General features: G+C 29.3%; 1 protein-coding gene across 4 annotated transcripts in view; it reads right to left on the minus strand.

Moving 5' to 3' along the window:
- The window catches only part of LOC118186767 (spermatogenesis-associated protein 22-like), a 163653-nt gene that overhangs the window by 27435 nt on the left and 119518 nt on the right, over positions 1-16700 (minus strand). For 3 of the 4 annotated variants that reach the window (XM_085822351.1, XM_085822346.1, XM_085822348.1), the window contains exon 6: positions 422-525. In XM_085822351.1, the coding sequence (XP_085678477.1) occupies positions 422-525 (104 nt within the window). Of the gene's footprint in view, positions 1-421; positions 526-7793; positions 7956-16700 lie in introns of those variants that run through there. The other variant, XR_015042714.1, reaches the window with a different exon arrangement.

The following is a 16700-nucleotide window of genomic DNA, read 5'->3' on the forward strand; positions in this document are numbered from 1 at the left end:
TCTACTAGTTTACGCTAAAGAGAAAAATTTTAAACCACAGTTCAACTTGATTCGAATCTCTGCAAGGACTTAATATATGCAAATATACACTTTCTTTGTCTGGAGAATTATTGAAATTGCTTGAAATATTTTTTTACAGTTTTAACATAGAAAAAAATTATTTAGCTAAAATGTCTTGACATTTAAAAATAAATAATTTAAAGTGTAAAGAATCTTCAAACAGAATTTATTTTGGAGTTTATTTCCTCTTAATCTGATCATCCTGTCTTTTTAAAAAATGAGAATTTTTCTCTACGTTATTTTGAAAGTTTAAATTTCATAATAAACTTTTGAAGCCGATCATGAAATTTAGTTCGCTTAGATATTCCTGAGGAAATAGCAATAAAAAATACATACTCTTTCTTATAAATAAATTACTCACTATTTCATAAAAGGTGCAAGTCATACTGATTCTCACTTTTTGAGTTTTCAAACAAATATTTTTAGCACTTAGCAAGCTGGTCTGAGATATTTTTTCAAGAATTCCTAGGAAGAAAAAATAATTAAATCATACACACACATATATACATGCCAGATAAAAAATATATAAATCAGCTTTATAATTTCATAGTCTCTTAATTTCTCATTTTTAATTTGGGTATTTCCTCTCTCGATTCTAAGAGTAGTAATAACTTTTCCAGACTGAGCCATTTCTAGATTAATTTATATTACATAGCTTGCGTAACGCAGGTGACGTAGCTAATTCGAAACTTGAACTCAAAATTTCAAGAACCAATCTAATCTAAACTAAAAGCTTATCTTAATGAACTTCCATATTGGATAACTGCGCACTTTAACTTCCCCTCTGTGCCGCTTGGACGCTATTTCGCTGTGCTCTCTTTCTCTCCCGGCAGTATCTATGTAAATTTTCTGGAAATAAGGCACGATTAGAGTGCCAAGTGAACTGTGACCACAAATGTCAATTTAAATAAAATTGGAATTTGATCCGCCCCGACAGCCAAGTTTCTTCGTCATTACGGATTTCACATTTTAGCATTCTACGCAATCATAATTATTTCTCTTCAATACGGATCTATGTTCTATGAATTCTACGTATTACGCCATCAGTATTACTGCGTATTTTTCTCTTTTTATTACAATTTAATGACTTAGTTAATTCTAAACCTGAACTCAAAATTTTGAAAACTGAAACCTTCCTAACTCAACCAAAAAACCTTCTCTTGATGAGCTTCCATATTGGATAATTACGAACTTCAGCTTCTACCGTCTGCTGCCGCTTAGACGCTATTTTGCTGTGCTCTCTTCCTTCCTGTTATAACAGTCAGTATCAAAAATGTAAATATTCTCGAACGAACACGCATGATATCGTGGTGCCAAGCATATCGTGGCTACAAATGCCAACTGAAATAAAAATGAATATTTAATCTTTCTCGGCTGCCAAGTTTTCTAGTCATTATGGATTCAACATTTTAGCATAATGTGCAATCGTAATTCTTTCTCTTCAACATGGATCCACGTTATATAGACGTATATGCTGTCAAGATTGTTATGTCTTTTTCTATTTTTCTCATAACATATATGCATATATATATAATTGAAAAAGAAATTGTAAAGCTAACAAGTAATTAGACGTAGGACCTATTTGGTCTAAAAAATTTTTGCACATAATGCTGCAAAAAGATATGAAATAATAGTAATAGGTGGAAACATTGCAGCGATCTTGCTAAAAAGTTACTCTATCTTCTTTAAGCTATACAGGACCAGCCCGTACGTTGTTGTAATTTTGACTAATAGCAGACCGCTATTAATTTTATTTTGATTTTAATTTTACATTGCTCGGAAATGCAATTACTTTTTAACACCCTAATGTGTTTTTCAGCGGACGCGTCGGGAAAAAGGAACAGAGCAGTGAAGCTCCAAAAAAGATTTATTCGGGAATATTCATGTTTTTTATAAAAAAAAAAATGTTTCGCATTAAACAAGAGCTTCAATGGTCTGTTTCGGCGAAACGCGTAATGGTATTTAGTTCAACACTCAGTCATTTTTCCCTTGAAAAGCCTGTTGAGGGTACGAGTGGGTTAATTTACCATTTTCCGCTATGTAATTATTGTATTTTTGTATTTTTGCAATTTATGTTTTCATTATAATTTTTGCATATTATGTATTGGCATTTTTTCAGTCCATCTATTTTTTTGATATGTATTAACTTTTCATATATTTATATATTTTTTCCGTCAATCTATTTTTTATGTATGTTTACTTTTCACATATCACAACGGTCAGATTAATTTTTTCGTGCATTAGCCTGTCTTCCAACATTTATTTTAGGCAGTTTTTTCGCGTTTTTACAGTTTGTTCCAGTTTTTCCAGACAAAAAATTACTTCTTAGTTCATATTTTAGTAATACACCGTTGAAATATTTCGTGGAGCTACAGCTCCTGGTAACTTTTTAGCAAGATCGCTGCAATGTTTCTACCTACTACTATTATTTTATATATATATATTAAAAACATGCAGATTTTTTACTTTTGGATAATTATGTATAATTTCATTCTTCTGAGTATTTTTGAGATAATATTCTACGGTAGTATAACTTACTAAATTTAATATATTTTTAAAAAAATTTTTTAGTGTTTCCTTTTAGAAATAGTTTTTGTTGGAAGATATTAGCAAATTCTTATTTTGTCTTAAATAAATATGCTCGGTTTTACTTTCTGTCAGCTAAAGGAAATATTGCATGCAAATATTCTTGTTTAAAACCATATGCATCCTTTTAACTTTCGAATGAAGTTTTGTAAATCTGAGGATACAGATTTTATTAGAAAGGAAACGATTACGCATTAAAGATTCAAAATGTTTTCAATAGCTTTAAGTATCAGTTGACAAAGTTAGAATTGTTACATCTGTAGTAAAATGTTACAAGCGAAAATTTCAGTTATGAAGTTTTCCCCCCTCAATGGCTAGGTAAAAAGTTACAAAGAACTAAAATCTTATAAACACAGGTTACAAACAATAGAACTAAAGAAAAAAAGATCGAAGTCATTGCCTAAAAAGAGCGTTCTTGCCTACCAGTATCTCGACTCTTCTTAATGACCAGTTACGAAGTTTCAGAACAGTTTTTATTCAGTATGGAAAGACATGAAATCATCACATAATATAAGCGAAGACGATGGAAAAAGAAGTTAACGAGAGCCGCTGACTATGCAAACATGTTATCCAATTTAAAAATATTTCCGAAGTAAATGCTAAGAAATGCGGGATTTTAAAAACTCGCACTCCACTACAGGTATGCATTTTTTTGGACATACCCTTATGTATCAGAAGTGAAAGAATAATATGTATTCTTTTTTGGCGCATTTTTGCCTTTGCTACTTAGAAGCAATAAAGGAAAAATGAAACTAGAATATTATCATGTTTCGTGAACCCGTTTTGTATCCTTTTAAAGAAATATTTAATGAAGTAACGAACTTGTTAATGACTGAATAGATACGATCACTGACTGTTGCTACCTCAACTCGGGGTCGCATTCCAAGGAAAGAATGCCGGTACAGTGGTTTTCTTAAAACATCACGCATGCGAATTATTGCGGTAGGAAATCCTGCATAGGGGCATTAATTTTCTTGGGCGGTCATTCCGCGTGTATTTTGTCTCAGCCAAAGAAACAGTCAGGTAATTCATACGCAACGTTTTTGAAAAAGTATAATTTTTAGTACATTAAAATTGGGCTGATTAAACTAATAATTACTTTTTCCCATATATTTCTTATTATTTTCTTCAAATACTTGAAAATAACCGAGGTATTTGTTAGTATAATTATAGTCTGCTGTGGCATTTTAACAGTCTGTATACATGCTATGAACAAACCGTGTGCCTTTTCGTATAAGAAAACGCTTTGGAATTTTTTTGAATTAAAAAGAACTAAGAAGAAGAAAGTTTCCAGAAAAGAGAATAATGAAAGAAAAGTTGAAAGAAGTAAGAAAAGTTCTGAAATTAAAACTTTTTGCTCTGTTTTTAAGATCGAAGTTGCAACGTCTTCAGCTCACTCTTAAAGGTACTACTAGCGCTTTGAAACATGTTACAGTTTCCTTACTAGTAGATCTTCCTTCTGCAATAGAAGAATATAGAATGTTTTAAATGCATGACAAAGGGATATACAAATGGAAATTCCATATACATCTACGTGAAGTGACCCAGACTCATTGTATACGAATATATTGCTGCAAATTATCCCTAAATTACGTAGTAAATCAAACTGAGAAATATTTATTGCAGATTTAATTAAATTAGATTGTTATCTTATCGAAAGATGAAAATAAATAAATGAGCACTCATTTTGTTATTAACTAAAATCCGCAATAAATTATTTCAATTGAATTTTCCTTAGGAGCAGAAATTTTATATTTTAGTGCTGTTATCCTATGAGGTAAGTAATATAATGTTTTAGTATATATGTATAAAGCAAAAGTGCTAATTATGTTTATCGTAATCTTGCAATCATTCAGGTTGATTAAATTCAGCGAGAAAGGTATTTATCCTTCCTTTAAATGAAACTAAAGTTCTACTCGACAAAGCCTATAAATTAATCTCATGTAAATCTTACCGACTGCTTAAAATAAGTTTTCCAAAGTTTCACAAATGTAACAAACATTCTCTATTCGTAAAAAGCAAATTAAAGTTAATAAATTTAAATGAAATTTAATGCAAATAAATAAATTATTAATTATTGTTGCGAACTAGTCTGCAATATCATTTAACTTCTGAGAGCATATGTAAATCAAGTGCAAGTATCAAATTCCATTAATAAATATTAAATTCCAAAAATTATTTAATCCTAAAAATGTATTTATAAAAATGCATAAGTGAATGATTGTTGAGAGGCAAGAGACAGACTTATCAAGGGGAAGTTGCCTCCTAAAATATCTCTTCAATCATTCAATTCTTGTTTCGTCATCCATGTAGACAAAGGTAAAAGTCAAAACCAAAAGTAATACCAAAGGTGGTAAATTACTAAAAAGAAATTTTAGCAAGTGGAATTTTGAGAAATTAGCAATTAAAAGACCAGAATTAAAATTAAAAAATAATAAATGAGAGTAGCAAACCAAATTTTCAGAAAAACAAAGTAATTTAGAAACTCTTGCCAGCAGAAACTTCCCCGACACGAATTATGCATATAAATCAAAAAGAAACTAGACATTATCTATAAAAAATAATAAATTATACTTAAATAATACTAAAAAGGCAAGTAAGTAGTAAATTTTAATTTAACTTACCAACTATATTGGTTTTTGGGGAGTGGAGAAGCATTGCCAAACTAAGTGATGTTAAGTAGTGTGTTCTGCAAACTTTAAATAGAGGGCGCTAATGTAGGGTTAAGTTGAGTGTAAAGAATATCTGTGATCAATTTAAAAAACCTGTTCTGTAAACTTTTAAGGAATGTAAAGCATGTGTTCTGTCGTAAAAATGTGTAAAAAAATTGTAAAATGCAAACTATAACGTTATGCGAAAAAATGTTTCAAACTATTAAGGAATGTAAAATATTAAGGATGTAAAAATTGAAAATGTTTTTCAAAAACAAGTACGAATAAAATTATTTTGAAGTAAAATTTAATTTTAATTTAGATTTTGAAAAATTTTTTAAATGTTATAATTAAAGAAAGAAATTTATTGTAATGTTCTAAATTATTAAAACTGGATTTCAACTGGTTTAATGAAAACTTTACTAAATACTGGCCAAAAGTAAGGAAAATAAGAAAAAGATAAAGATCTTCACTCAATTCGGGCTATAATTTGAGACTTTTGAAAAGAGTTGGCTCTTCATTAGTAAAAGGAAAGAATCCAGTATTAATTAAATATACATATTTACACATTTTTACAATAAATATTTACAAGATAATCCCTTAAACTTTCAAAATCCTCTATTACCCTCCAGTTAAGGTTTAAGGTAATGTTATCATACCATAAAGAGTAAAAAAATTATAAAGAAAAGTTAATGCCTGCCTTTCTAATATATATATTAATAAATTGTGTTGGAACTTGGTTATTAATAAATTGTGTTGGAACTTGGTTGGAACTTGAGATTATTTCTTCCTTTAAATCTTCTATTTCAGTATATATACTTTTCATTCTGATTGTTTGGGTATAAAAAGTGTTTCCTATTACTTCTCTAGAGATATTAGAGTTAATTAGTTTAATTAGTTTAGTAGTATTAATTAGTTTAATAGTAATAAGTAATATAAAACTGGAAATCCCTTCTTTTACCATATAATTTAATTTTGCTGTGTTAAATGATGAGTAGGTATAGGTATTCAATATTATCTTGATTCGTATTAGTTTTATTAAGTGTTAAACTATTTGGGTAAATTTTGTATTACTCAAAAGCGGAATTATTATTGAAAGTTATAATATCATCTATGTATCTAAATGTATTTGCAAATAACTTTAATTCATTCTTTTTCAAACTTAGTTGGAATTAATATTCATAAGCAAAAAGTAATAGGTTACATATTTCTGTAAAACTGTTAATTAAATTTAACTTTACTTTATTCTTTTGAAGCAATTAATACAAATATAATATATACAAAGAAAACTATCCAGCACTCGCTTTATAAATATTTGGCTTATAAATATTTGCTTACGTTACCAACATATCAAACAGCTTATGAAAGGTAGGTTTCAAAAATTAAAATTATAAGGTATTTCTCCCGCCTTCTTAGCATGCCTTCATGGTGTGGTGGTCTGCACTCTGGGCGCGTATTCCAGAGGTCCGTGGTTCGATTCCCGGTGAAGGTGTTTGCTAATTTTCCATCGTTCCTGCTTCCAAAAAATAGTCAAATTTAGAAGGATTTATGCTGATAAAAATTGAAATTGATTTACTAAACCAAATAGAAATGGCGATATAATTAATGATTTAGCCATATCAAGGTAACTTTTTTCTGAAAAATTATTAACGAAGCTTCTTTTCTTATTAAAATTTTTAATAAACTTTCTGCAAATTTTGATGTTTAAAATTCTTTAGTAGTTTTAATATATTTGATTTATGTTTGTTCTTTTCTTATACATTATATTCAATATTTTATGGCATAAAATATTTTTGAAATGTAGCAAGTGATTGAGATATGTGTACTTATTAATAAACAACCTTTTTAAAATTTAAATTAAAAATTTAAATATTCTCTTTTGAGTAAGTATAAAATCAAACATATCGCATCAACATCTAGTGCCATCTTTAAATAAAACTGTTTGTACAGGTGATGTTTAATGTATATTCTAAGTAGTAAGTTTTGATTATCGTAACTGCTTCAAATGGAATACTTAGAATATTTCGTGATCTCATTCATCACTCTGATCGAAAGTTTAAAAAATTTATTTATAAATCAATTTTATTATTCAAATTAATTTATTATTTTATAATCACCTTTAAATTACGACAAATAAGAAACTGCCGATAAATGTATTTTTTTAATTATACGCATTTCAAAGTCTTAAAACAACAATGAATTTGTTTCCTGCGCCGAACCACGAGCACACACAGATATATTTAGGGTCATTTTTATGAAATATAATAATCTGCCATATCGTAAATTAAAAAACGTAACCTATCGGGTAAACGTATCCGTCGGGCAAATGATGTCGGCAAACGTACTTATCGGACAAGTGGCGTCGGTTACTAAGTGCTCGGCAAACTAACTGATGCGAACCTGGCATCTATCTATTCAACAGAACTAGGTTTCCAAATTTCAGCTCACCGTTTCTACTTAAACAGCAAACATAATAATTTTATTATAAACCATTACCTTGCTACTAATCTCTATTACTGTTGACAACATTCCAAATATTTAATATCAGCTTATTTCCATCTGCCAATCTAGAGTTATCTAGACAAATTCGCTTGCACAACGAGATTAGTTAAATATGGAAACAAGGGATCAACTGAGCGTGCCCTGATAAGACGTGTCTATTACCTTCGTGACCAAACTGTGTCTTGTAAAACGCGTCTATTACCTTCGACTGGTGTGGATATAAGTAACAGGTGTATGCGAGACGAATGTAAGAATTTTCTTTCGACTATGAACTTTGTACAGCTGCATGGTTCATCAGTAAATTTCTTGGAAACCAAGATTTGTATCCCTTCCATATGATCATAAATCAGAGCTATAATTCTTATAATTAGTCAGGAAATCTTTATGGTCAAGCATAATAAAGTGAAATAATTATAAATTTGCAATAGTAGAATAGATGCAAATAGATTAGTCAGACCTTACATAAACAAGGGTTCGTATACATTTCTGCACACGGAAATTAAGTACTTTTAAGGACCATTAATGAAAAAAATTAAGGACCTATGAGTAAATGGGAACTGAATAAATTCAATTAAAAATATTATATCTATGCCTGAACTTCACTTTCTAATACATCCTAAAAATAAAAGAGATCCGTAAATAGGATGCATTATTATTATTAGACATAGCTAGCTTAATTAACATAATTATTAATACGTTTGAGAATAAAAAATATTATGAAATTTTCAAGTATCATTAAATATTTTACACTTATAATAACTGGACATATTTGATAGGAAGATAAACGACGTTTTAGTTACGTTTTACTAACAGTTAGCTTTTTTATTTTAAATATCTCATTTTGTCACATACTTGCTCAGTCTAGAGGTTTAGTAAATTGTAAGTAGATTTTATGTCAAGCAGCATAAGTTAAAATGAGCATTAAAATCATAATCAGCATGATTCATAAACAAAAGACTGGCTGTTGTCACCGCTCCTGCTTGCCTAGAGAGCGACCTGCTGATCAGAGCAAACTTGAAAGAACTGATGTAGGCACAGTTAGTAAGTTTTGAAAGTTAGCTGAGCTCTGTCTGATGCAGTTAGTGTCGTAGCTTCGTGTAGAGTTCCAGGGGTTGTAACTCAGTTAATATACATTAAGGTTCTATTAAGCCACTAAAGCACTTGAGGTGATAAGTTGTTTTTCATTATTTTAAGTTTCACTAGATGCGATGAATAGATTTTGCATGCATTTTTATATTTTTGTGTTTTACCTTGTAACCACTGTAAAGGTCAATGAAAGGCAATAACTCACTTTAATATGTTAGTGCTTACTATTACTTATGTTAATTTACTATTACTTATGTTAATATGTATATTAACATAAGTAATATTACTATTACTTATGTTAATATGTTAGTGCTTACTATTACTTATGTTAATTGATTACTTATGTTAATTTGTTAGTGCTTAATATAGTGCTTACCGTTAAAAGATAATTTTTAACGGTAAGCACTTAGTTATAAGTAATTATATTAGGTATTAGATAACCTTAGTCATATGGATTTACATGAACACTATCAATTTAAATTTATTTTTGAATAATATTTGTTAGAATGCCCCTATTAATACCACAATCCAATAAAATTTCACAGTTTAAAATACATGCAATTTATGACACTGATTTTTAAACAGTGCTAGGATAATTACACATTAAACATTTATGCTTAGTAGCAACAAAACTCAACAAAATAATTATGCGTCTTTTTAATTTGAAGCCCTGCCCAGACATTTTGGCTAATTTATATCGATTTCCTTCTCCTTAAGCATCTTTTCTAACAATTAGAAATTTGTCTCAATACGCAAAACAATGTTCTCATTAGTTTCTGCCTGTTTTGTCTCCTAACTGTCAACCTCTCCACAGTGTACTACCTATGAGGGTTTACTTGATTTGGTAAAAGTTAAATAGTCCCCCCCCGACAGACGTGAAACAAATTATTGCTATGTCTGAAAGTAACTATAAATCAGAGGTTTAAATAAGCTTCTTATTTAAAAAGAACTTAAAACATAAAGGCATGTTCTTATGCTAACAAAATCAGTTACAGTTCGTAGTGATGTAATTAAACAAGAAGAGTCAAATTCAAAATAAAAATATGGACTAGTGGTCAAAGACAAGTGGTCAGTTTAATTTCAATTTAATCTGGTTCAATAATCCTATCGTCATAATAAACTCAAATGCCAGCAGCGATAATGGAAATTATCAGAGCTGATAGGAACTAATACAGGGAGCAAAGAGAGGTCAGAAATACACTCTTGTCTTGCACTCCAAAACCCTCAGTTCAAAAACTGTGTCAGTGATTTGCATTCTGGTTAGGAAATAGAAATGGGAAATTATAGTATAGGCTGAAATTGTTAACAACTGGATAATTTACATAATCATAACTACATATCTCTGAAGAATAATTTTCTTTCTCTTTACATATTTAGTTCGTTTCTTCAGCAAGTTTCCTTTTCACTTTAGAATTTTTGGATTTAATTAAAGATTTCTGTTATTCTAAAAGACAAAATGCATTTAGAATGTATACAAAAAGCTGCTAGTTTTATTTCTTGAGTAATACGAACATTCAGAAGAAATATGAAATACATATGGTAAGGTCTGGTCACAGAGTTGGAGTGGCATAATTTTTAGAATTTAGTGACACACCGAGCAACAAAATATAGAAATTGCAACACTTTTAGAATTTAGAGCAGACATTGGAAGCAGAATTTACGATCCACAGAGACTGCGTGAGGTGGCAAAATGCCTAGCGCCAGCCCTGTGTATGATGCATTAAGACATATTAGATGAATCTTTTGAATTGTCAGTTTTCAATTTCTTTCTATAATGCCTGTCCATATGATAAGATTAGGAGCATTTTTGATATTTTCATGCTTGTGTCTAGTGAAAAGTAGAGAAAGAGAAAACTGATGCATATTAGTAGTATACCCCCCACTATATGCGGCAAAAGGATGCCGCCATGACGTAATAGAACCATAGATTGCGTAAGAGAACAATAGATAACGCAACAGGGGGTATGTCCTTGATGTGCCGCCATTGCATCTTGGATCACGTGATAATCGGAAGTGACGTAGATGGATGGGATGACGTAATCGTGTTGAGTTTCGTTTTTATGGTGTGGCAACGATCTTTTCAAAGCTTTTATTTTTTGTGGAAACGTGTGAACCACGTGTTTGGAATCACATCACTTTTAATTTATTATTTTTAATTATTTAACACTTTATTAATGTTAATTATTTACTCTTTTTAATAAGTATTTTAATTATTTAATTTGTCATATTTTAATTACCTTTAATTAATTTTTATTCAACTTAATATTATTTTCCCTGAATTTTAAAAATAACTTTCGGGGGGGGGGTTTCGAACCCACCATCTCTTGCTTGGGAGAAAAGCACGTTACCTCAAGGATATGCTTTACCTCGTTAATCTTGCCCGCTTTCTCCCTTTGACTTATTTGCACCATTGATGTCATAAGGCTGAAAGTCTGCGCATGCGCTTTGACATGAAAACTGCGACACGCATTTGTTTTTACACGACGGCTAGGATTTCTTTTGGCTTCTTAATCATTACTTTATTCATTGCTGTTTTAAATGTAAGATTTTCCCACAGTTTAATTTTTTTTTATTATTAAGATATTTTTAATTGTTTTCATTTTTCATCTTATTCTTACTATTTTTTTAGTTAATTTATTAATTTTTGATTTCATTTTTTTTCCCTTTCCCAAACATAAATTTTATTTTTAACTTTCGCAAACTGACGTTTACTTCCACAAAAGTGAACTTAAATTTTCTTTTTACTTTTTATCTTGCAAAGTTTATTTTTTTATATTTAATTTTCTTTTTGGTTTTACAAAAGTAATATTTATTTTTACGAATTGAATTTTTCCTTTTCACTTTTTTATTTTGCAAAAGTTTTTTTTTTTCCAATTTTTTTTTCCTTTTCGTATTTTTACTTTACTTTATTTTAATTTTTTGTTTAACTTTCTTTTTGGTTCTACAAAAGTAATATTTTTATATACGAATTGAATTTTTCCTTTTCACTTTTTTATTTTGCAAAAGTTTTTTTTCCAAAATTTATTCCTTTTCGTATTTTTACTTTACTTTATTTTAATTTTTTTTAAAACTTTTTTTGGTTTTACAAAAGTAATATTTATTTTTACAAATTTAATTTTTCCTTTCCGCTTTTGATTTAAAACAAAGGTGTTACTATATTTTTAACTTAATTTTTTTTACAAAAGTAATATTTAGTTTCATAATTTTAATTTTTTTGAGTTTTTTGTTTACACAAATGCAGTTTTTTGTTTTTTCCCTTATGCATTTTATTTCCAAAAGTAAATTTTATTTTTTTTCCCTTTTCCTTAATTTTTTTGTTACATTTTTATTTTACCCTTAATTATTTTTCCCCTTATTTTAAATACAACATCATGTTACACTTCCATTTCTCCAAAAGTAAACTTACCTACATTTCTCCGTCTTTGAAATTTTAAGCTGGAATTTACATGCATATAACTTCACTAAATAATATTTTCTGTAATTTTAAACCAATATACACAATGTTCCTTCTATATAGTTTAACTGGAATACTACATTTCTTACTTTTTTACTACTAAGTTGGAAATACTCAGAACTTTTCCTTCTAATGTATTTTACTAACTATACAAAACTTTGTTGATTCCCTTTTACACGTCTTACTTTTATTCAAAGGATTCACCAAACTGTATCTGACAAATGTAATTTTTACACTTTCCATTTACACATTTACCCTTATATTTAACTTATAAAACATATTCATGCTGTATTTCTGATTCCTTTTCCCCATAATAAATACAGACTTACACATGTTTCTTTATTGTAAGACCTACTGACTTTAAATAAATCTTATAAGGAGCAATAAATTTTCATGATATGAAGCCACTCAAACCAATACATGGAACATTTCTACCCAGTTAAGTTTAGATACGTACCAATAGTACTTCATTACTTCTTATTTTACTCTACAGACATTTATACATATATATTCAGAACACTCCCGCCCACCAGCGGCCGAGCGGTAAAGACGCTGAACACTGGTAGTTCGGTCTGAGGTTCGAATCCCGCGAACGGGCTGGCTGCATGGGCGTTTTCGTGGTTTTCCCCATGTGTAACGTGTATACGAGCCAGTTTCCCTTAGAAAGTCCTCCACGAAAGGCATCCCTCCCTTTAGGCAGATAGCCCTCGTGTGCTTTGCCATAATTAAATACACCAACACCAACATCAGAACACTCCCTTTTATTCAGTAAGATTCATTTATACTACTAACACAAATTTTGCTAACTCTTGAATGAAATATTTTACAAAAAATATCTTATATTTTCTTGCACACATCCTACTTAAATCACCAAACATACACTGAACCTTGATTTTTCCTTCATATGAAAACCTCACTCGGATTCTTAATATGATTCCACCATTTACCGCAGAACTTTATAAACACTACTCTATTTGAACTTATCACAGCCTAACTCTCTTAACAAGGTACAGAAGATTGAATTATATTTTAACTACAGAGATAAATATTCACATTGTAACGTATTATTTTAAATTTGAATTATAGTCACATTTTGTGAAGGAGAACTTAAAGTCTATAATACACATGGATTAATATTCAGCCATGGAAATGAAACGTTATCGCCTTTTTCCCAATTTGGAATATAAAAATTTGTTAACTTGGAACATTTTTAACGTATTCATTGTAACTTAACTGAAAAATACCCATATTTCACATTGTCAATAATTTATTTAGCACTGAACTCTTACAACCTTTTAAGAACGAAATTTAATTTATCATACCTGACAAATGACTCCTACATAGTTATGATACTTTACACGAAATATTGAGTAGAGTTCCAAATAATGATCTAACATAGTAATTAACATAAAAGACCTAACACAAATAATTTTAAGATAGAAATTTCAAACTGACATTGCTCAATAATGAACTTTTACAGCTTTTTTGACATTTAATTTCTCATAGATAATGAATAAAATTACACACAAATAATTATACAAAATAGGTAATAATGACAGAAAGTCCATATAATGATCTACTATAGTCACCAACTTTAAACATTTTAACGCATTTTTAATATGTCATAAGAAAGACCACACTTTTTTGAAAAGCATTATTTTAATTAAACATTGGAACCACGCAGTCCTGCGCACATGTATAACATTTTTATTTATCATGAGCATGACACGTAATAAGTAAATAAAATTTTCACAAAGTACGAAACACATTTCTCTTTTAACTGAACTGTACTCCTAAGAAAAATGCAGTATGGAATGCTTAGAACACTCAGGGCCACAGTTCCTCATTTCCCCACGCATTGACCAAAATATACATGTTCTTTAAAATCAGTTAAACAAATTCAAATGTTAGTATTCAAAGAGGAATACTTCACAAATTAGATGAAAGAAAGGTACACAATGAACTTGAGTGATAAATACAGAAAAGCATGTAAGGACCGAGAAAAAGATGTATTCGTGGAGAACTTTTTAAGATAAATTTGCTCTATTTTTTCACATGGGTTACATTTTGAATTTCAGATTAAGGAAACATTCAAGATAATTCCTGTATAACTAGGGATTTTATTCACATTTGTTAGTAATGTAATTTATTAGAACAGTCACCGATATATAGGACAAGTATGCCATTTCCAAGGAAAATAATTTTCCCAAGCCAGACTTTAACAGTGAAATATAAAATGGAATAAGAAAATCCCATATTTCAAACAAAATTAGTATCTGAGTATGCAAAAACATGAACGAGAAACGAATATTTTTTCTGAAAATGTTCCGAATGGTGTAAGTCAGGACTAGTTTCATGAACAGAGCATGAAAAATAATGATGAATTTTTAATTTTATTTTGTCTGTAGTACATTTACGTACGCTAAAATTTTCCATTTGGTTGACTGTACTTTACATTTAGACCTAAGTTGATAAATCAGAGTGATTTTGTGTTTTAAAGCTTCAGATTCAGAAATACTACAATTTCAGATATAATACAACTCAAAAGCAAAAAGATTAAAACGACAAGAGAATATACTGCGAGCAAGCGAACGGATCAATTGACTTTTTGGGCTGAATTTCATGAATTCATAGATGGGGTGCAAAATTTTAATGCACTGTATATGAACTATTTTTCAAATGTATTACGATCAGCAACTTTATATAGACTTTAAGTAAACATTTCATGTTAATTTACCATTTTTTTCCTGCAAACATTTCATGTTAATTTACCATTTTTTCCTGAGATTTATCTACGTATTTACTAAATTTTTGCATTTTGTTTATAAATATAATACCAAAAAGACATAAGAGAACATTTGTTTCTTGAAAATGTCCATAATTTTACCCAACTGTTATTTCTTTCATAGCTTTGAAGTAACCTATTAAACATATAGTTATCTTGTATTGACTAGACAGCCGTTGGTCTTGCCAATGTCTGAGTTAAATCACAAAGCTAGAGAATTTAAGTAATATTTTATCAGTACGGAGAACTTCTTACGGCGTTTTTGATGAAAATTGACCGAATTTAGTAGTTCATTACTAACCTAGGAGCCTTTAACTATTTTATTATTCGAAAAAAATTATCATCAAGATTTTCCATACAGATTTTCCATGTACTACTTTTCATGCCATTACATTTCCAATGAAATTTGATTCATTGTCAGATAGTTAAATGTTTGTTATTTTTTCTCATACGAATGCATTTCGTGTCTCACATACGCTCATTACATATTATTTAACAAAATTGCAAACAAGTTAAATGAATATTTCCTGAAATACTGAACATTTCATTTCGGAAAGTTTGCATTAGTATTTTCATTTTGAATCGTTTAATATTTCTTTTCCTGCATCGCAAGCAAATTTTGAACATAAAATTTTCAGTTTTGACGAGAAAGTTAATTGCGGATGGCTGTGATGGTATCGTGTTTTCATAAACAGTTTTTTGTGAAGTACCTTATCGATAACCTTTTGAACACTTTGAATATTTCGGCCACTGCAAATCATTGAATTTTCAAATATTTTCTTATTTATATGTTACATGTCCTTGTAAGGATTTGGGAACAAATTTTTATTAAATAGTTGTACTGTATGATTTAATAACTTTTTAAACGTTTGGAAGATTTAACTTCAACAACACTACCACACTGAATCAGAAATTAAGAAAATAAAATGGAATTTTTTATCTTAGTATACTACAGGAATAGATAAATTTTCTTTAATGTATACGAATGTAGTAGATAATGGAGACTTTTAACACAGATCATACAAACTTTGAATATTTTCTCTAAGTCACCAAAAATTGCATTGTCATAGATTTTTCTCATAAAGTCTATTTCTTTCTTAAAAGAAGTTTATATACTAATTTCATTAGAAACATATCTAAGAAAATATCTCACATTCATAAGAAAATCAGCGCTTGTTTCTCTACCAAATTTGTACTTTCTGACTTCATTCTACTGAAACGAAAACATTCATAACTTATTGCGAAGAAAAATGTTATACTTTTTGATTAATTTTCATACCACAGTATTATCTTTGAAAATTTTTTTCCTAGTCCACTGCTAATATATTGCTAATTTTCGTACGTGACAAAAAACTCAGTTTAGAAACTTTTCTACTCAAAACCTTGTATTGCATTGCTGAACCGGGGCCATGCTTTCATTTTTATCACATATCATGCGAATATTTTAAAAAAAGCATATTGTTTTCTTCTGTTAGCACAATTTTAACCAACATTTTACTATTACAAAGACTTCTTTAGTAAAATCTGAAGTGTTAAATTGAACGTTTCATTACTAATTTTGAAGATTCTGGATATA

Source organism: Stegodyphus dumicola, chromosome 1, assembly GCF_044657685.1.
Source record: "Stegodyphus dumicola isolate Sdum_Otavi_A_Nest chromosome 1, ASM4465768v1".
NCBI lineage: Eukaryota > Metazoa > Arthropoda > Arachnida > Araneae > Eresidae > Stegodyphus > Stegodyphus dumicola.